We start from the raw sequence: 21092 nt of genomic DNA, 5'->3' as shown, positions 1-21092 counted from the left end.
TAGCATTTCCATTCTCTTGGTAGGGGGGTGTTCCTCCTTGTGTTTCTACCATTTCCATTGATATCCAGAGTACTTCTAAAGATTCCAAAGGTTACCCCAAAAATCAAATTGGTGATGCCTCTCTTGGCTTGGGCAACACTGATTCTCCTTTCTTATGGAGCTGACTAAAAGCAGTTACTGCAAGCTTCCTGACAAACTGGATCTACTCATGGAAGATGGAGGGGATTGATGCACCGCAATATTAATCAACTTCAAAACATCAGAAACAAACACAACTCAAGGATGATAAAACTATATGATACACTTGAGCTTCTGCATGTATAACTCACCATAAGTAAAAGTACCATACCATTACTTTGGGTGTTGTAGGTCTCCTTCTATGACCTGGGAAACCAGCACCACCCGTAAATGAACTGGAGTTGATTTTCATTTAGTCCAACAACATACTCATGGGCGACTTTTACTGCTCACTATAAACTGACCACACACTTGCAGGCCCAAAGATTCTTGGCTTATAGTGCCTGCATATTTGAACTATTTTTTACTGAAATTGGTACACCTTGTTTGCTGTAGCATAGACTAGATCCAGGCCTGCTGAATCTAGCTTTGTTTGTATGCTTGTTGTTTGTTTGCTTATTTCCCTGAAATGCTAATTCCACCTAAAACGTGGCTTTTCAGCGCTTCTGTGGATCCCTAGTGATATCTGCATTGCTTACTGTACTTATTTCCTTGTTTCACTTGAAAGAAAGTTACTGTTTGTCATTTTTGCATTTAAGTTACCTGTAACACATTGCATTTAAGTTACCAGGCACTTGCTCACTAAGTCAGCACTAAAAACTAAAAGCACTACACCCTCACAAACTCCCCTTGAGTACATTGTTCCCCATTGGCCCTTTTTTTCAATTATAAAGGAATTCCCAATACTATTCTAGCATGTCCAAAGGTCAGTTGTCAATCTCCTCTCCGGTCCAGCTGGTGAATCTGGGAATCTTGAGGCAATGTTACAACTGCCTCATGTACACACACAACCCTCTCCTCCTCCCAACAAATTCCAACACATGTGAGAGATGCAACCATATAGACAAACTGGAGGCTAAGCTCTCTCAACTCAGTACTGGCGTAACCAGTCAGGAGGAGAAGGAAACCACACTCACTACAATTCCAGTCTCACATAGACCTACCACGACAGCAAACCAAACACATAAACACACAAAAACATACTCGGAGGCTCTAAACAAAAATCTGCCTAAGCAGCAGAGACCTCCAAAGCAGACACCCAAGCAACCGCTACCCCAAAACAAAACACGTGCAACACATAGCTCACAAAGCCAGTGTGCCGAACAGTCACAGCCCTTAAGGCTAAACAACACACCTGATACACTTGTAATAGGTGAGACTATCGTCAGGCACACTGACGTCCCGCTCACCAGGCTGAACAAGGAGAAGGTCACGGTGAGCTGCCTGTCGGGCGCTAGGATCCGCCACATAACACAAGCACTCAGGTCACTCCAAGGCAAGTACAAATATGACTCAGTCATTGTCCATGCTGGTGTGAATGACCTGAGATGCACCTCCCTGGACTACATGAAAAGAGACATAGAGGAGCTCTGAGCATGTAGCCCAGGCCGGTATGACCCTGACCTTGAGTAGCATCTTACCCTAACCAAGAATGATGCCACAATATGAAGACAAGATGATCAATTTCAACAACTGGCTTAAGTATTGGTGTCATTCAAAGGGGATCCAATGCCTGTCAGCCTGGGATGACATGCTCGACAAGCCACGATGCTTCGCTAGGGATGGCTTGCACCTGTCACCCCTGGGCTTTCAGATATTGGCAAAGGCTCTTGCTACCCCCCATAGTGCCTTTTTTAGGCAAGGCTCAAAAGACAAACCCACCTCCATAGGTATCACAAGGGATAAGAAACTTAAGAGTAATGCTACTCAACGCCAGAAGTCTAAACCTCAAGATGCATGCACTTGAAACTCTACTTAGCATGGAGAACTATGTGCAGTAACAGAAACCAGGTTCAAAAGGAGGGGGAGTATCAATATTCGTCAAAGATACCCACACCTCCAGGTTGGTGGCACAGCACGATGCATCAGAGACTATCCATGTGCAACTAACAGTGGGTAAAACTGCCTTCCAGTTTATAGCCTGCTACAGACCACCCTCCCAAACCCAGGAACCCCACTCGGCCTTTCTGAGAACACTGGAAAATATGAAGGTCTCTCCAAACACCATTATATTGGGCGACTTCAACTACCCAAACATAGACTGGCAGCATTACTCTAGCTCCAACACCCTAGCCCAAAGGTTCCTAGAATTTATAAACTCAAATGCTATGGAACAACTTGTTACCACTCCCACAAGAGGGGAAAACATACTGGACCTGATCATCACCAACATGGGGACTCTACGCTCCAGACCAGAAGTGTATCCCTCACTGGTAAGATCAGACCATAAACTAATCTCACTGGATATTCACATCCTGACCCCACCCCCTGCCCAGAAAACCACAGTGAAAAACTTCTCTAAAGCAAATTTCACACTCCTCAAAACTGAGGTGGAATCATTCAAAGCCCCCGGGCCTGTGGAAAATACGGCCCAGACCGCAGAATCCTTTATAAACGCATTCTATGAACACCTTCAGGAATGCATGTATCATGTAATCCCAAATAAAACCAAGACCCAATCCTCCAAAGGCAGACGTCCTGTCTGGTGGACCCCAGCCATAAACAAAACTATACAATATAAGGAGGAAGCTACTACATGATAGAGCAAAATCCCAAAAAGGGAAGGCATCTCTGATCAGTATTGGCAAAAAACTACGGGCACTCATAAAATCATCTAAGGCCAGCTTCGAGAAAATAATTGCACAGGACACTAAGGATAATCATAAGGCTTTCTTTAGTTATGTTAGGAACCTTGGTGGGAATTCCCAGATATGCTCAGAATTAGTCCAAAATGACAAAAAATACACCGAACCTACAAACATTGCCAACATCCTAGCTGACAGGTTCAGCGCAAACTTCTCCCCCCCCCTCCCCAACAAAAGGGCAAATATCTATCCCAGCAGAGTGCTGCCCCCCTGACATCTCAGATGCTCAGGTAAGAGCCGCCCTCTCCAAAGCAAAAAACACAGCATCAATGGGACCAGACGGTGTCCCAGGCTGCGTCCTACATGAACTACAAGAAGAGCTAAACCCAAACATAAAACTACTGTTCAATCTCAGCCTTACTACAGGATATGTACCCAAAGAGTGGCGTACAACCATGGTCCCTCTCCACAAAGGTGGTGCCTCAATGGATCCTGGAAACTATCGCCCCATAAGCCTGACTAGCTTGGTCTGCAAAGCTATGGAAAGGATATTCATGGACGTCATAAATAAAGATATTGGGGACCTACAGACACTGGATCCTACCCAGTTCGGCTTTGTTAAGGGCAGATCCTGCCTCTTAAACCTGGTTGATTTCTTTGAAACAGTCACCAAGGCCATTGACGAGGGGAAGGTGGTCCACACAGCCTACCTGGACCTCTCAAATGTCTTCGATACAATACCCCACTCGGGCATTATAGATAAGCTCACCAGCTTAAATGTAAACCCCTATGTCACTAGATGGGTTGCAAACTGGCTCAAGGACAGAACCCACATGGTTAGAATTGCTGGAGCCATGTCAGACTCCAAACCAGTTACAAGTGGCATCCCACAAGGCTCAGTCCTGGGACCTCTCTTGTTCTGTATATATTTCTTGGAGGTGCAGGCCAACACGGAAGGACTGTGGCTGACCAAGTTTGCAGATGACTGCAAACTGGGCGCCATAATCGACTCTCCAGCCGACACAAGCATCCTCCAAAAGGGCCTCATAGAAACAGACAACTGGTGCCAGAGCCATGGCCTCAAGCTAAACACCAAAAAGTGTATAGTCATCCCCTTTGGCAAAAACAAAGTGCCCACAAATTACCACATAGGTGGTAATCCATTAAGTACAGAAGAAGTAATTAGGGACCTGGTGACCCAAGTTGATAGCAATCTCTCATTTGACAACCACGTGGCCACAGTGGTTAGAAAAACATTTTATATAGCCCACCTAATCATGAAGGGATTCACATCTAGATCAGGGGAGGTCATTGTGCCTCTTTACTCATCCCTCATCAGGCCCATAATTGAGTACAATGACCCTTTTGGGATGTACCTTACCAGACACCTGCAGCAACTGGAAAGACCCCAAAAGTACCTCACCACAGGATCAAAGGACTCAAACAGATGCCATATGCTGCCCAGTTAAAGAAACTCCAGCTCTATTCAGTGGCATACCACCTCCTCAGAGGCGATCTGTGCCTGACGTATAAAGCCATGTCCAACCCGGAATTAATGGACATGCTGCACCTCAGAAAATCCAAATCCCATCGAGCTACGTGCTCGAGAGACTTGAACCTCAGCACTGAAATAAATAGGACATGCTGGAGGGACAGATTCATAACCCAGAGGCTCCCTTCACTCTGGAATAAAATCCCAGTCCAGGTTAGGCAGAATCCCTGATTGACTCTCCAAGAGGAATCTTGATGAGTGGATGGGAGATCGTAGGTTTACCCTGGGTATCACTTCTGTGTCGCTGTTAGACAGAGGCACAGTATACTAACCTCGAAAAAGGACATAGCAAAATTAATTTAAAATGGGTGGCGAAAGCCAAACACACTCTGGCTAGACTTATAAATGCCCTAGGGCAGATAGCCTAGTATGAACCTGAACCTATGAATGCTCTCGATCAGCAAGTCCAAACACCCATTCAAGGTGCAAACAACCTTGACCTAGTTCTCATGAATATGAGCAAATGTTGCAAATCCCCCCATCATCTCCAGAATATAACATCGTTACTGGTCACATCAAGTCAGAAAGCTGCCTCCTCCTAAATAAAAATAAAACCTTTGACAACAGTTAACCTTGTAATTTTTAGGTATTATTCCAAGACAACTTTCTGCTTTTAAGTTTTTCCACTGTCACTTAAAGCACTCCTCAAACCCAGAGAACACTGGTACCTCTCCTGAGTTGTTCCTAAAAACTCATTACAGTCTTGTATATGGTTGCATATATGCAACAGTACCTACCCAAAATAAACACAGCTCAAACTCTGGAAAAAAAAACCCTGGTGGAATTCCAATATTAATAGGTTGTACAACAGAAGGAAGGAAATCTTGTCCAAAAAATAGGGAGGGCAATGCCCAGCAAGGTAAGAACATCCTCATAAAACTAAATCGGGAACTCCAGGAATAATTAAAGCATGCAAAGCTAAGTTTGAAGTAAAAGTAGCTTCGTGGGCGAAAGAGAGTCATAAAGAATTCTTCAGCACTATCCACAGCTTCAAGAACAATTATACAACAATGTGCCAAACTAATTGTAGACGGAACTACTTATACTGAGATGGAGAACATAGCAACTTTACTGCCTAATAAATTCGGATCTAATTTTTTTCCACTCTCATCCCCTGTACACCACTTAAGAAATGTCCCCAACTATTACTCCCCCGGTCTGTCATTTGGGAACAGGTCCTCAAAGCACTCTCTGAGGCCAAAACACTGCATCAGTGGGACCTGATGATATCCCAGGATACCGCCGTAATAGAATGAAACATAACCTATTGGGCTCACTAGACTCGATTTAACCATAGCCTCCAAACAGGCTTTATTTTATTTATTTAGTTAACATTTCTTGACTGGAAAAGTCCAACTAGGAGAGAGCCTATTGTCAGTGGAGGCCTGGGGAGAAATGCTCTAGATGTATGCCTTTGGAAGGTGGGAGGAAACCAGAGTACACAGAGGAAACCCATGCGAACGCAGGGAGCTCATGCAGACTCTGCACAGAAGGCACCCCAGCCAAGAATCAAGCTGAAGATCCTCTTCCTGTGAGGCGACAATGTTAACTGCTGCACCACTGTGCCACCTAAGATAATACTTGGATACATCAGGATTAGAACACTGTCACACAACTTGCCTGCTGTATTCCTTTGAGCCACAGATGTTGGTGTCAGTGACAAATGATCAGAGGACTGCTAAAATTGGTCACAGCCCTTTGCACAAGGGTGGGTTATCCATGGACCGGGAAAACTATCGGACCCATAAGCCTGGTCTTATTTGACCCATAGCACCAGCTAAACATTCATAAAGTCGTGGAAACAATCATGGATTTGATAAATGACAACAAAGGAAACCATCAGTTTTGTTTTGTCAAGAGCAAGTCAACACTGCTCAGTCTAGTGAACTTCAAGAATGACACCAAAGCAATGGGTGAAGGCAAAATGGTACATACTGCCTACCTTGAGCTGAGCATAGCATTCAACACACTTCCACACACGGGCATTGCAGACAAACCCACAAAATTAAGTACAAGTCCCTGTTTTACCCACTGGATGGTCAGTTGGTTCAGAGATGGAACCCAGAAAGTCAGAATGGGGGGGGGGGGGGTTCTACCTCCATAAAAAGGCTGGTCACTAGTGGTGTCCCAGAGGGCTCAGCGCTGGGTCCGCTCCTTTTGGCATCTACTTTTTGAAGTCGAGGCTATTGTCAAGAGCATCTGGTTGCAAGTTCACAGACAATTGCAAACTAGGTGCAATCATTGAATCTTCCCAAGGCGCACACACCCACCCAGAAGGCCTGACACTTGTTAATAATTGCTGTTAAAGTCACAGTCTAAAGCTCATTGCCAAGATGTGCATAATAGTTTTGTTTGGAAAGACGTCGACCCCCACAAATTACCACATTGATGATGCATCCTTAAGAGTCCACCTAGTGGTCAGGGATTTGGGGACACACAGACAGTGACCTGGCCATCATATGTCTGCTATAGTATGGAAGTCTTTTTGTTAAACAACTTGTAAGCAAAGGTCATTGTTCCATTTTATTGGGCTCTCATTCAGTGATAGAATACAATGCCCTCTTTAGTACAATGCCCTCTTTAGTTGACCAGGCATATGCAACAACTGGAGTGTTACTCACAAAAAAAAAAAAAAATACATGATGGAGGCAGCATGTCCTATGCAGACTCCTTGGTCTTCTCCAGGTTGCTCTGATTCAATCTTAATGGGCATGTTGCACATTTGCAAAACAGCATCGTAAGCCTCATCTTCAATATGGAGCGACAGATATGCATCTCAGAGACTGCCCCTTCTGCGGAATGGGCTTCCAGTCCATGTGATTTGGAGTTCTTACTTGTACCTATTCAAACACAACTTGGATCATTAGACGGGAAATTGTAAATTTATCCCTTGTCTGACATCTTTGTCTCCGAGAGGGAGATACTTTGTAAATGCTTGAACACTCCTGCTCGAGTTGCATACATCTCCACAGAGACCTATTGCATCAAAACCTGGCTAAAATTTGGAGAAAGCATGGCTAGGCTTAAAAATGCCCACTAGGATCGATAGCCTGGTAATCCTCTATGATTCTATGATGCAACTTGACTGCCTAAATGATTCAGTTTTAATTCATTTAGGCACTTGTTTTGCAAGGACATGCAGCAGGTAATAAAGGAGGTGTGAAAGTCTGCTACTAGAAAATCCTATATTGGTAAGTGGAAGTGATTTCTAGTTGGGGCCTAAATAACCAGCTGCCCATCAGGCATATTTTACCACTGGTGCTCACAGATTTATATGTTACTTTCCTCTTGTCTCACTTGTAAAGGTTCATCTTGCAGCCATTTCTGCATATCTGTCCATGGATTTTTCTCTCTGTTGTGAGATGGTTTCTGAGACCCCCTTCTCTTAAGCAGGTCACTCCACTTTAGGATCACAGCTTTGTGCTGGAGAAATTGAGAATGTTAACTTTTGTACCTGGCCATCAAACTGTTTTAAGATTCTTAACTTGGAAAACTGCACTCACTGCTGCTCTGACATCTGCAAGAGGAGGATGTGAGTTGCAAGCTGTCATGGTTCATAGGTTAGTACTAGGCTAACTGCCCTTGTGGGCCATTTGACACCTAGCCAATTAACCCCATGTGACAATCAAACCCTGCACCTTGTGTCTTTTGTGTAAGCACCTTGACCATTATGTCAACCTATCTGTTTTTTCCTTAGGAATAAGATTTCTTTAAGAACAAACCCCTCATTCATGCCCCAAATGGTTTCATGGTTAAATTTGAATCAAGCCATCAGTCTGCCAGTTATCTCTCCAGAACCTAAAAATGAAGCTGAAAGGATTCTACGCACTTTTGATGTGTATAGGCAGCTTGGATACTATCTCGACAGAACCAAGCCCTTTAGAAAAGCTGACCTGTTTATTTTTTATCAAGGGACAGTCTTTGAGAGTTTAGACCATTTCTGGGGGGCCGTTCTCTGCTATTTTTGTTATTCCTGTCATGGCAAAACTATTCCAAGCACATTCTACTAGAGCCTTTTCTTCAGTGGACTATTGGAAAGGGTTGAACTCCTGAAGCATTTATGTGGTCCTCTGTACAGACCTTTACAAAGTATTGTAAACTGGATTCCTTTTCTATTCCAGTTCAAACTTTGTTGGGCTCCTGGATTCTCCAAGGATAAATAGGTTTTGGTAATCCATCCATACAGCTTATGGGTTACTGCAGCAGTCAGAACAATGAACATAGTACAGTTGTGCAAGTTGCAGTTACTGTAACAGTAGATGTCCGAATTCCTGACTGCTGCGGTAAGCGCACCCACCTTCCATCCTACTACTCTTGTATGTAGTTATAGTTGGGATACAAAGTAGGGTTGTTCTTTCTTTGTGCTGTTGTGATTTTGGTTAGATTGGGTCAGGATTGTTACTCTTAACTTTTTTGTATGGGCAAGAAAGTCCTAAAGAAAGCTTTACGCTGACTGCTGGTTCCCTCCAAAGGGCTGTCCAGTTGGCAGTCAGAGTGGAGAAGTGTTGGGGGGGGGGGGGGGGGCAGAGCTTTGTGAAGATAGCCTATAATTACAGCCTAGGCAGGATACAATGCATATAACCAAGAGGCTACAACAGTGAGGAATTCAAACATCTACTGTTACCTGCAAGTGCGACTTACACAACTGTACTTTTTAATTGGGAAGTACTAGTTCATCCTTCCAAATACAGAACAATAGTGACATGAGTTGTTCATGTGAAACAGATGGTCATCAACAGGATCACAGATTTTCCATACTTCCTGGAAAATACCAAAAATTGAGGAATTTGAATTGTCTGACACTGCATATGCAAGACTTAATGGAATTTGGCATTTTAGTCCAGAACATTCTCTCATGTCATCTCAGCTCAGTTTATATTTCTTCTTGTATTCACTGCTTGTACCATTGTCAATTTGTTTTATTCAGCATTTTGTATTTAGATTCTGTTTTAATTTTGCTTCTTAAAGGTACAATTGAAGTACAATGGATCATGGTGATTGATAAACTGTGCTTAAAAATCACAGACGTAAGTCCCAGAATTTTCCCTGAAGAAAATAAAATTTTGGTTTCTTAGTAATTTATTTATTGTTTATTTATTTATCTTTTGTTAACCAGGTTAGTCCACTGGGCCGGTGGCCCATTTTCAGTGGAGACCCGAGGAGAAAAGCTCCGCCAAAAAAAAAAAAAAAGTATCAATGCAATAACAATACAGTAATAAATAAGAAAAACATAGTTTACATAAGTAAAGTGAATCTGTTTACATAACAATGTGCATTTATGCTATGAGTAGGTACAAAGTCAAAATGCAATCATGTGACAGTAAAGAAACCAATAAGGCAAAAATATTCATTATAAACAAAACCTGGTAAGCAGAAGGAAGTTCAGCCCTGTAGTAGACAAGATTTACAGCTAGGGCATCAGAGAAAAAGCACTTTATTTATTAATCCCTAAACCAAAGGAAGTCGCTGGGGAGGGGAGTTAGGGGAGCAGAGTATAAGAGGGAGGGAGAGGAAGGAGAGTATAGTTGGCAAGAAAGAGAAGAGAAAGATTATGTACAAGTAAAGAATTGCTAAGTGAGAGAACTGAGGGTCAATGCTACTAGTGAAAGTTGTGTAATATGAAGCGAGAAGAAATTGTTAGTCTGACAACTGGCAAATGGTTGAGTATGTGTCAAGTTAGGAGGTGACAGGCACAGGAGGAAAAATTAGCAAGGTAGTTCTTTAGTTCTCTTTTAAAAAGAATTAAGGATTGACTGGAACGTATCCTAGTAGGAAGTTTGTTCCAGACTTGGGATAAAGAGCATTTATAAAGTAATCTGCCTATTGTTTTGTTAGGCCTATAGGTGTCAAGTAGCAGTTGGTCAGCGCTACGGAGGGATTGTGAGGGTTTGTATAGGGATAGGAGGGTGGACAGGGAGGGGCAGTTGTTAGGTTTGTACAGCAGAGAATGTGTTATCAGTAGCTGAGAAAGTAGAAGCAATGGAGGGAATTTAAGCCATTGTAGTTGGTTAAGGGTGAGGCAATGGTGACATAAGGGAAATTACAGGCAAATCTAGCTATCTGGTTATAGGTTTGTTGAAGTTTGGTTAATATTTTTACTTGTAGGTGGGTAAATATAGGGGAAGCATATAGTAGGCAGGGATGGAGGTAGGCTTGGCTAGTGATACCCTAGAAGAGATGGATACGAACTTTTTATTTCTATACAGAAGACCAAGTTTTTATTGGTCTTTTTGATGTATTGTTGGATATGAAGGTCAAATTTAAGTTGATTATCAATAGTGATTCCTAGAAGTTTGGTATGGGGAGTCAGCATGGATGACGGTGTTTAGAGAAGAGAGAGTTAATGAAGTTTTAAGGTTCGACATAGACGTTGGAAGAAAACAAAGCAGCTTAGTAGTCTTTGGATTAAGGATGCGTTTGTTTTTAATGAACCTGTACTCAGTGGTGTTAAAAGAAGTTTGGGTGAGGGAGTGAAGGTCTGTAGGGTTGTCAGAGAGGGTAAAAAGAGTAGAATCATCAGTGTACTGGATAGGAGAAGAGCACCAGCAGGCAGAGTGGAGATTGTTAGTAAAGATACTAAAGAGAAGGGGACCAAGAATGGATCCTTGGGGTACAGCTGTTTGAATAGGTAGGAAAGGAAAGCAGGAGGTCTGCCATCTAAGAGATTGTTGTCTATTGGGTAAGATAAGCAGAGAGTAGTCAATGCACAGCAGTTTAGTTCAGTTAATTTAGTAAGAAGTTTAGGGTGGGAGACTGTGTCACATGCCTTGGAGAGGTGAAGGAATAGGCATATCTTGCCCCTGCTATAGTCTGGGTGAAGGATAGAAGGGCTGTGGATGTAGTGTGATGGGGCCTAAATCCATGTTGGAAGGGGTTGAGATTTTCCTGGAGCAGATATTTAAGAAGTTGTCTGTGAATACATTTCTCTTGAGGATAGCAATAGGTCGAAAATTGGAAGGGTCTGGACTGAAGTGAGATTGTGTAAAAGGATTTCCAAATATCTGGCACAGAGGATTCTTTAATGGACTGGTTGATGAGTTTAGAGACAGGATATGCAATAGAACTGGCTGCAAATTTTAGAAATGGGGGGTAGATTGTCGAAAGAAGGACAGCAGGGTTTAAGTTTCTGCACAGGGATTTTTATATAGGCAGTAGAGATGGTATTCAGGGAGAAGGATGAGTGGAGGCAATTTGTGGAGGGGGTAAGGGGTTGTGATTGGTCATTGTCTAGAGGAGTTAGTTTGCGGATAGTCTATGGTAGTAGTAGTTTAGAAGGGTGGCCGTTTCAAGAGGTGATTCATTGGGAAGGGATTAAGGGTGAAAGGTTATCCAGGATGAAGGATATTATTCATGGTACACTAAAAATATTTTGGGTTTGAGGTGCGAGCAGATTGATCATCTTGGTAGAATTTTTTCTCGTCTTGGATAATGAGTTTTTTTGCAAGGTTTCTTAATTCTTTGAACTTAAGATTTTGACTTGTATACAACTTGCTCACAGCTTCCACAATGGACCTTACTGAAGTAGCTCTTGATTAATCATTGTTACCCTCAGACTTTGTATTTGCGTTTAACTATTTTGTTTACAGCTAATTTCTTCTAGTATTATTGGAGGTGCTTGACCCCCCCCCCCAAAAAAAATTAATAAAAAGTTGCTATGTCACCCTCTATTCTTCGGCAGTTCCCCCTATTCATTTATGGTTATGTATTTTTGTCTGTTTCCAAACAAGGGGTAAACTGCTAACAGTATGCACCTTGTTGATACTGTTGTAGTTATACTGATGGCCGTTGTCAGTACTAAATGCATCGCTGCTGTGATACTGATGACTCTGTTGTCTTTGTGATGGTTTGCAGTGCAAGTTCCCAGGCAGCTGTTTTTAATATCAGGATCCATTACTGAATTATGTAAGTAATCCTCATTCTATTTGCATGCATCTTTTTTTAATGAATGTCAATGATTTGATTGAGGGGTTTAATGCATTTAGAATCCACAAGTACAAAATAGTTTATGGAAACAATGAATGTGGAAGGTCCAGGAAAAGAAGATGGAAAAGAAACTGTGTATACCCTTTTGATTTCAATGGAAACAACATTTCACTTTTACAAGTGCTCACTTTACATGAATCCAGTTACTGCCAAGATCTCTTGTGGTGTAGAATTAATGTAGAGTCATGTTTGCTAATTAGTGCAACTTCATGAAAAAAACATTGACTGACTTTATAAAGGCTTTGTCAAAGATGGTCCACTTTTGTGAACTGAGAAGTTATGCTTTTTCTAGGAATAGTTGTATGCTGTTATTGTGATATTTTTGCACATTCGTGACTTTCACATTACGTTGAAAGCAGTGATAAGCACATCTTAATGGACTTTTTTTTTTTTTTTTACCCCTGGCAGGAGTTGCCATGTTCCTGTATAGCTCCACCCTTAGAATCCTGCTTCTCACGGCCAGAGGCACCAGCAAATCGAAGGCCACCTTCAAGATGGGCTTCACATTCCCCTACTGGTTCCCGTTCGCCTTCAGCTGCAGATCTAGCTTCATTTGAGGATCCACCGAGCACTGAGTCAGCCGAAGTGAATGAAACGTTTTGCAAATCAGTATGAATGCTTACTGAAGAGTTCATGGTGATTTATCTGACAAAACCATATCTGTGATTGGAAAATGTCAGTTTGTACACAAAGGGACTGTTTCAGAAGTTGATTGTAGAGGATATGCTGCAGCAAACCCTATGGAAATGGGTGCTTCTAAGGTCAAACATCAAAAATGTGCCTGCAAAAACTTTTTCTGAAGTAGAAAAAAAAATTTTCTCCATTTTTTTCTAGATCCAATATTTATTATTAACAGCAAAAAAAAGGAGTGCTCTGTGATTAAAATGTACATAAGCTGTACAAAATTAATCTGAATGCGTTGACAACCCTGAATGGTCTCTTAGTATTCTGTTTTGTGTTACATTTGCACTATCGTCTTTTCCATTTGATAAGTGTGTCTGTCTACGTTTACTATTTTACTTTGATTTTGTATTCCTGTTGTCAGTGTGTTACAAATTAAAGAGCAAGACTGTTGATGCTGATGGAAAACTCGGAGGATTAGGTACTCCAGAGAAAGATAAAAATATACTATACAGTGGAAATATAATATACAGGTTGAGGGAAAATACAGGTACAATAATTTTTTTAACTGAAAAATATTGTTCAGTGAGAAACACGGAGACTTAAGTCTTAAGAGAAAGCGTTGTACCAATGGTACAGTACTTGATTTGCATGCCGGTAAGTTTCATAGCACTTTAGTGCATGTATATACTGCCGTTGTTCTGCCATCACAGCAGTGTCAGTAAATATTACTGTAATATTAATGTGGTTTATCACGTACTGTAATTTTATTGTTATTGCATTAACTGTGAGAAAAAAGTCTTTTTGATTATTGTTAACATTTCAGCTCTTTGTGTATGAAAACTGGTATGCACATTCTGAGATTAACGTGTTTAAAAAGTCTGGGGAACACCACACTGAAGTTCAAATAAAGCCCTTATATTCACAATACGCAGAAGTGGTACAGTGTGTTCTTTGTTATAGATCATTACTGTTTAATATACTACAAGATACTGTTTGTAACTTAACTTTGCAAAACTTTGGTATTTTTTAGTGAACATTATTAAATTTCTTCGTGGGGGTCACACAGATTGTTTTTAGTCAGATTATGGAATTCTGCCACACGTTCAGTTAATTTCATTCCAAATATTCACTTAGCCTTCTCAACCTCCTTTATTTATCCTTTTTTAACATACTGTACCTTACAATGTCTGATTGTGCATATCTGAAATTTTACATTTTATTCTTTTAATTTATATAAAAAGTCATCTTTTGAGATGGTTTAATTTTCCTTCTTTTTAGTGTCTGACCTGTTTCCTGTCCGGTCACTCTACGGAAACCCCTTGGAGGGAAGAAGTCTCGTCTCTTTGAGATATGGGTTATCTTCGCTCCATTGCATTGCCTCACTTTAGTCACAACATGAGTTCAGAAAAAGAAAACCACAGCTGTCTTGCCCTGATACATATGTAACAGTGTAGAAGGTGGTTATTGGACTGGGTTTGTCATTGGTGACTAGTTGTTATTGTTGTCTTTCGGCTTTTCCCGGTTAGGGGTCGCCATAGCGGAACTCCGGTCCACTAATGATTGGCAGTAGATTTTCATGAACGCTGAGGTGCCAGCTAAACATTCAACCTTTAACTAAGGCATGCCCTTTTACGCATGTCTCTCGAACACCCACCCAACCGCAGGGAGGACATGCAGACTCCACACAGAAGGCACTCCCCGGACTCCAGCCGAGAATCGAACGGGAGAACCTCTTGCTGTGAGGCAACAACGCTACTGCTGCACCATCATCTCACCCACTATTCACATGTGAGCTTAAAGCTCATAGGAAACAAAACCAGGTAATACTGGTTGTAGCCATTCTTGCTAGAGAGAGGGCCTTACCACAGTGCTTACCTTGATAACCTGCAGCACCATGGTACCCTGTTTTTTTGGCATACTGCAGATGTAAATGAGGCATTCATGGGGAGAGGCATATCATAATTAACCATGTATTCTGTCACCTGGAAATGATTACAGTAAATGCTTTATGCAGCCATGCAATTGATAAAACAGTTCTGCTACATGAATTATTACTGCTAGCCATGTTAAGTAACTCTGCCAAAAGCTTGCATTCACTAGATGAGATCAAATTAAAGACAAGTTCGAGAGTGTCACGGACAGGTAGTGTTAGAGATGTTTGTACATGCTGCTATGTGTATGTGCATGTATGTGTATGTATATGATCGTGTAATATAAACGTGTGTGTGCATATATATATGTATACAACACACACACACGTATATATATATATATATATATATATATATATATATATATATATATATATATATACACAAAAGTGTGTATATGTATGTGTGTAATATAAATATATACACATATATGGATCCCTATTAGATGATACAAACTTCATATGACCGAAAATCATTTGACTGAGACCATAAGACCAACATTTCAAAATACTGAAAAATCACTTGACTAAAACCCATAATACTGAAATCTTACAATGCTAAATTTCAACATAGTGAATTGTAAAGTGGACGATATAAAACCAGAATATATATACTAACTCCAGGATTGCACTGCAGTGGGGAAAAGGGCATATACCTTTCCCCCACTGTAGTGTGTGGTCCTGGAGTTAATATATATGATTGGGGGATGTGGGGGCACAGCCCCCCACATCATGTGCACCCTGCCCTACACAATAGGCATAGCCACCATCTCGTTATCTTTGTTGTGTCCAAGCCACTAATTGAATTCCAAAAGCCACTAATGGAATTCCAGTTTCTAAGGGAATAGTTGGCGATCTACTACTCTATGCCACAAGCTGAAAACACTGCTTAGTTGCAAATTATGCCAGAGAACAACTTTGTTGTCATTTGCTTCTTTTGCTGTGTGCATTGCTGGCAGCTTTTTGGTGCTCCACAGTTCTTTAAAGAACCAAGTTTTTCCTGTTGATAATTATATCAGTTTCTTGGAAATAGTTCATCCTGACTATTGGTATGTTTACTGTTTGTGTGCGTCATTTATGAGTAATCTTTTCATAATCAGGAACCTATAGTTTCTATGTCAGTATCCTTTTGAAGATTCCTTATAATCCTAAACGTCCTGATTTCCTAATGTGGTGGCAGTGATTCCTTATAATCCTAACCGTCCTGATTTCCTAATGTGCTGGCAGTGATTCCTTATAATCCTAAATGTCCTGATTTCCTAATGTGCTGGCAGTGATTCCTTATAATCCTAAACGTCCTGATTTCCTAATGTGCTGGCAGTGATTCCTTATAATCCTAAATGTCCTGATTTCCTAATGTGGTGGCAGTGATTCCTTATAATCCTAACTGTCCTGATTTCCTAATGTGCTGGCAGTGATTTCTTATAATCCTAAACGTCCTGATTTCCTAATGTGGTTGCAGTGATTCCTTATAATCCTAAATGTCCTGATTTCCCAATGTGGTGGCAGTGATTCCTTATAATCCTAAATGTCCTGATTTCCTAATGTGCTGGCAGTGATTTCTTATAATCCTAAACGTCCTGATTTCCTAATGTGGTGGCAGTGATTCCTTATAATCCTAAACGTCCTGATTTCCTAATGTGGTGGCAGTGATTCCTTATAATCCTAAACGTCCTGATTTTCTAATGTGGTGGCAGTGATTCCTTATAATCCTAAACGTCCTGATTTCCTAATGTGGTGGCAGTGATTCCTTATAATCCTAAATGTCCTGATTTCCTAATGTGGTTGCAGTGATTCCTTATAATCCTAAATGTCCTGATTTCCTAATGTGGTTGCAGAGATTCCTTATAATCCTAAACGTCCTGATTTCCTAATGTGCTGGCAGTGATTCCTTATAATCCTAAACGTCCTGATTTCCTAATGTGCTGGCAGTGATTCCTTATAATCCTAAACGTCCTGATTTCCTAATGTGCTGGCAGTGATTCCTTATAATCATAAACGTCCTGATTTCCTAATGTGCTGGCAGTGATTCCTTATAATCCTAAACGTCCTGATTTCCTAATGTGCTGGCAGTGATTCCTTATAATCCTAAAAGTCCTGATTTCCTAATGTGCTGGCAGTGATTCCTTATAATCCTAAACGTCCTGATTTCCTAATGTGGTGGCAGTGATTCCTTATAATCCTAAACGTCCTGATTTCCTAATGTGCTGGCAGTGATTCCTTATAATCCTAAATGTCCTGATTTCCTAATGTGCTGGCAGTGATTCCTTATAATCCTAAACGTCCTGATTTCCTAATGTGCTGGCAGCTGTTTAAGCACATTATGGTTTTGAATTTGTTTCTTCTCCTGCATTTCCTTTGTTCCTGCATGTACTCTTATCTAGTTTTTTAGACTTATTTTATCATTGTTGTTGGCTTCCAAATGTAATTTCTAGGTTCTTTACCCCCCCCCCCCGGCCTTCAAACCATCAGGTATCCCCACACTGGACTTGGGGCCATCCATTCCTTTACAGTAAGACTGCCTAGAATGGGTGTTGATAGCAATCTATAGAGATCACTCATGCACCCGTATGACTTTCTTGTGCTTTTGTCAACATCCTGAATATAAGGAAGTTTCTGATAGCTCCATTCATTATGTTGCGGTTTGGGGAGGGGGGGTCATGCAATCTGTATTACCGTGAATGAAGATCCACAGTATCTTCTCACCATAGGTGCATACTTCCACCCACTAGCTATGAAGGGCTACCATCGAGAGGTGGATTGGCAAGCTGAACACCTGCACCCTAGCCACTGTTTTGCATAGACATTCCTCCTCCAAGGAATTGCAGCATTCCATGGCTTGCTGCCTCTGCCCAGCCTAGGATGGGAATGCATATTTTTCTTTACCAGCTCTGTCAGATGACTGAGCCACTAGACAAATATTGGTAGCCTAGGCCATATAGCCAGGGACTTATTCTTCTATTCCATCAGAAATGGCATATCGGCTTGCAGCTTGGCTACATTTGTGTGTGTATGACAAAGGCCCATGTAGTCTGGTTCACCTACTTGCTTAAAATAAAAAAAGTGTGTGTATGTATGTTTTCATTTTTATATATATATATATATATATATATATATATATATATATATATATATATATATATATATTTTGCAGCTAAATGTATGTAATATATATATATACATACTTTTTTTTAGCTGCTGCTGTTAGGGGTCACCACAGTGTCTCGTGTTTCCATTTCTTCCTGTCCTCTGCGTCTTGCTCTGTCACACCAGCCACTTGAATATTCTCTCTCACACATCCGTAAACCTCATTTTAGGCCTTCCTCTTTTCATCTTACCTGGCAGCTCCATCCTTGGCATCCTTTTCCCAATATACCCAGCATCCCTCCTCATCACATGTCCAAACCAACGCAATCTCGTCTCTCTTGCTTTGTCTCAAAACTGTCCAACATGAGCTGACCCTCTAATATACTGATTCCTAATCCTATCCATCCTAGTCACACTGAGTGCAAATCTTAACATATTTAACTCTGCCACCTCCAGCTCTGACTCCTGCCTTTTCGTCAATGCTACCGTCTCCAACCCATATAACATAGCTGGTCTCACTACCCTCTTGTAGACCTTCCCTTTCACTCTTACTGGTACCCGTCTGTCACAAAATCACTCCTGACACTCTTCTCCACCCTGCCTGCCCCTCCCTTCTTCACCTGTTTTCCACACTCACCACTACTCTGAACTGTTGATCCCAAGTACTTAAACTCATCCACCTTCGCCAACTCTACTCCCTGCATCCTCACCATTCCTCTATCCTCCCTCTCATTCTCACACACATTCTGTCTTATGCCTGCTGACCTTTATTCCTCTCCTCTCTAGAGCATGTAAGCATGTGTAGATAAACTGCACAATTTACAAACAATTTTGGTATGTTTTAAATCACTTTAATTCTGAAAACAGAGTATAGAAAAGCTCTCTGAAGAATAATGCAGAACACAGCTTTTCATAATTTAACCTCTGCAATATTATTGTTTATCTAAATATTTAACATAATGATAATATTTCATCATTTAAGTTTTACATCTAAATAGGCACACCTACTAGTGGACAGTAATAAAGGAGAGTGTCACTGTTCTGCCTGCATTGTTATACAATTGTAATCACGCTACCCAAATCGCAAGGATTTAGTATCATTCCACCTACATCACCAATCAACCCCATTGCCTCTAAAACATAAAAAAATGTGTGCGCGCACTCACCGTGCAGATAAATGCCCAGTCCACCTAAAAAAAACTTTGTGAAATGGTACACACAACAATAGAACTAAAAAATTAAAATGAATAAAAAATACATCTAGTCAATCAGAAAATGCATTACTGGCAAATCAGACCTGAAAATAAATTTATACTAAATATCTGCAGACTATTTAAAATGCACAATGGAACTATACACCTTAAAGATGTTATCTTAACCTTCATTACACTAACTTAAATATTACAAAACTACCTAAAAGTTTAAAGGAAAAAATAGAAAATTACATTATAAGTACCATAAAAAGACACCCAACAGACAGCCTAGTCATAAAGTTATGTAATCATTTTACACGCCTCTTGAGTAGGTAGATAATGCAATTAGTGCATGCAGGTAAAGTAAATCAAAAACAGTAAACTAAACAGAAAAAGTAAAAGAAAAATGGATGAATGGGATAGATCCCATGCAATATGGTTTTGCAGTAGTGTGGAACTGGGTTCATGACTTTTGTGGCCTTTGCCACTCCTTACCAAATGTGGTCTCTGCTCTGACAATAGTGTACATTTCATGTACCATACACAAGATCCCTCTCCTCTCACCTCCCAACACTCAGACTTGTGAGAGATGCACTTATGTCACCAAACTGGAAGCTTTGCACTCCCCATCCAAGAGGAAAAGGTCAACACCTGCACCACAACACATGGAGTACACAACCCTCCAGAACACAGACTATCACAGCTCTCACAAAAACACAAACGACACCCACCTTCATGGAGGCTGGCAATAGAAATTTACTCAAACAGCAGAGACCTCCAAGACAGAAACGCACTCGACCACCACAACACAGCACAAACCACGGGATACACAGCTTACCTCCACATTGTGCTCCTCAACCTAAGCCCCTAATGCTTAACACCTTGCCCAATACACTAATCACAGGTGACTCAGTAGTGAGGTACACAGATGTTCCACTCACTATGTTGAATTAGGAGAAGGTAACAGTCAGCTGTCTTATCAGGTGCCAGAATCTGACACACAGCACATGCACTCGGGTCACTCCTCAACAAGTATGACTCTGTCATTGTCTGTGGGTGTGAATGACCTGAGACACATCTCCCTGAACTACATGAAAAGAGACATGGTGGAGCTCTTGGATTATGTGGCCCAGGCACATATGACACTAGCCCTGAGCAGTATCCTACAGTCACCCTGAATGATACCCCAGTACTAAGAAAAATGATAAACTTCAACAATTGGTTAAGTTTCTGGTGTCATTCTAAGGGAATCCAGTATCTGTCTACTTGGGATGATATGACTGACAGACCTCAATGCTTTGCCAGAGATGGCCTGTATCTGTCACCCTAAGCTTCTTGCCACCCCTATAGTGCCTTTTCTAGGCGGTGTTTCAAAGACAAAATTACCACCATAACAGCTATAAACAAATGCATCTGGGGGTCAGGCTGCTAAACGCTAGAAGTCTAAATCTCAAAATACATTTGCTTGAAGCACTAATAATGGAGAACATAGACATTTGTGCTGTAACGGAGACCTGGTTTAAAGTGGCAGAAAGTATTCCTGCACTACCAGGTTATAACTCATTCCACACCTTTCGGCCCCAAAACATGGACCAAAGCTCCAAAGGTGGTGATGTCTCCCTATTCATAAAGGATATGCACACTTCCAGACTAGTAACCCAGCATAATGCATCCAAGATGCTTCAGGTACAACTAACATTGGGCAAGACGCCAATCTAGGTCATAACCTGCTTTAGGTCCCCAACCATGTCCCTAGACTCCCACTCCATGTTCCTAAGCACCCTGGAATCTATCAAGGTCCAACCCAACACACAGTTACTAGGAGACTTCAACTACCCCTCCATCAACTGAGAAAACTACTTAAGCACCAATATATTGGCCCAGCACTTCCTGGAATTTAT

General features: G+C 41.2%; 1 protein-coding gene across 4 annotated transcripts in view; it reads left to right on the top strand.

Annotated features, from left to right (window-relative positions):
- MTCL1 (microtubule crosslinking factor 1) overlaps window positions 1–13908 on the top strand; it is a gene marked incomplete in the record, with an annotated part of 739795 nt that extends 725887 nt beyond the window's left edge. For 3 of the 4 annotated variants that reach the window (XM_044066530.1, XM_044066528.1, XM_044066527.1), the window contains 1 exon segment: window positions 12766–13908. In XM_044066530.1, coding sequence (XP_043922465.1) covers window positions 12766–12972 — 207 coding nt within the window. 4 annotated transcript variants of the gene reach the window in all.
- Between the last annotated feature and the right edge of the window lie 7184 nt (window positions 13909–21092).

This window comes from Protopterus annectens, chromosome 3.part1, assembly GCF_019279795.1.
Source record: "Protopterus annectens isolate FY-2018-M chromosome 3.part1, PAN1.0, whole genome shotgun sequence".
Lineage (NCBI taxonomy): Eukaryota > Metazoa > Chordata > Ceratodontiformes > Protopteridae > Protopterus > Protopterus annectens.
This window is presented reverse-complemented; position numbering and strand designations above follow the sequence as displayed.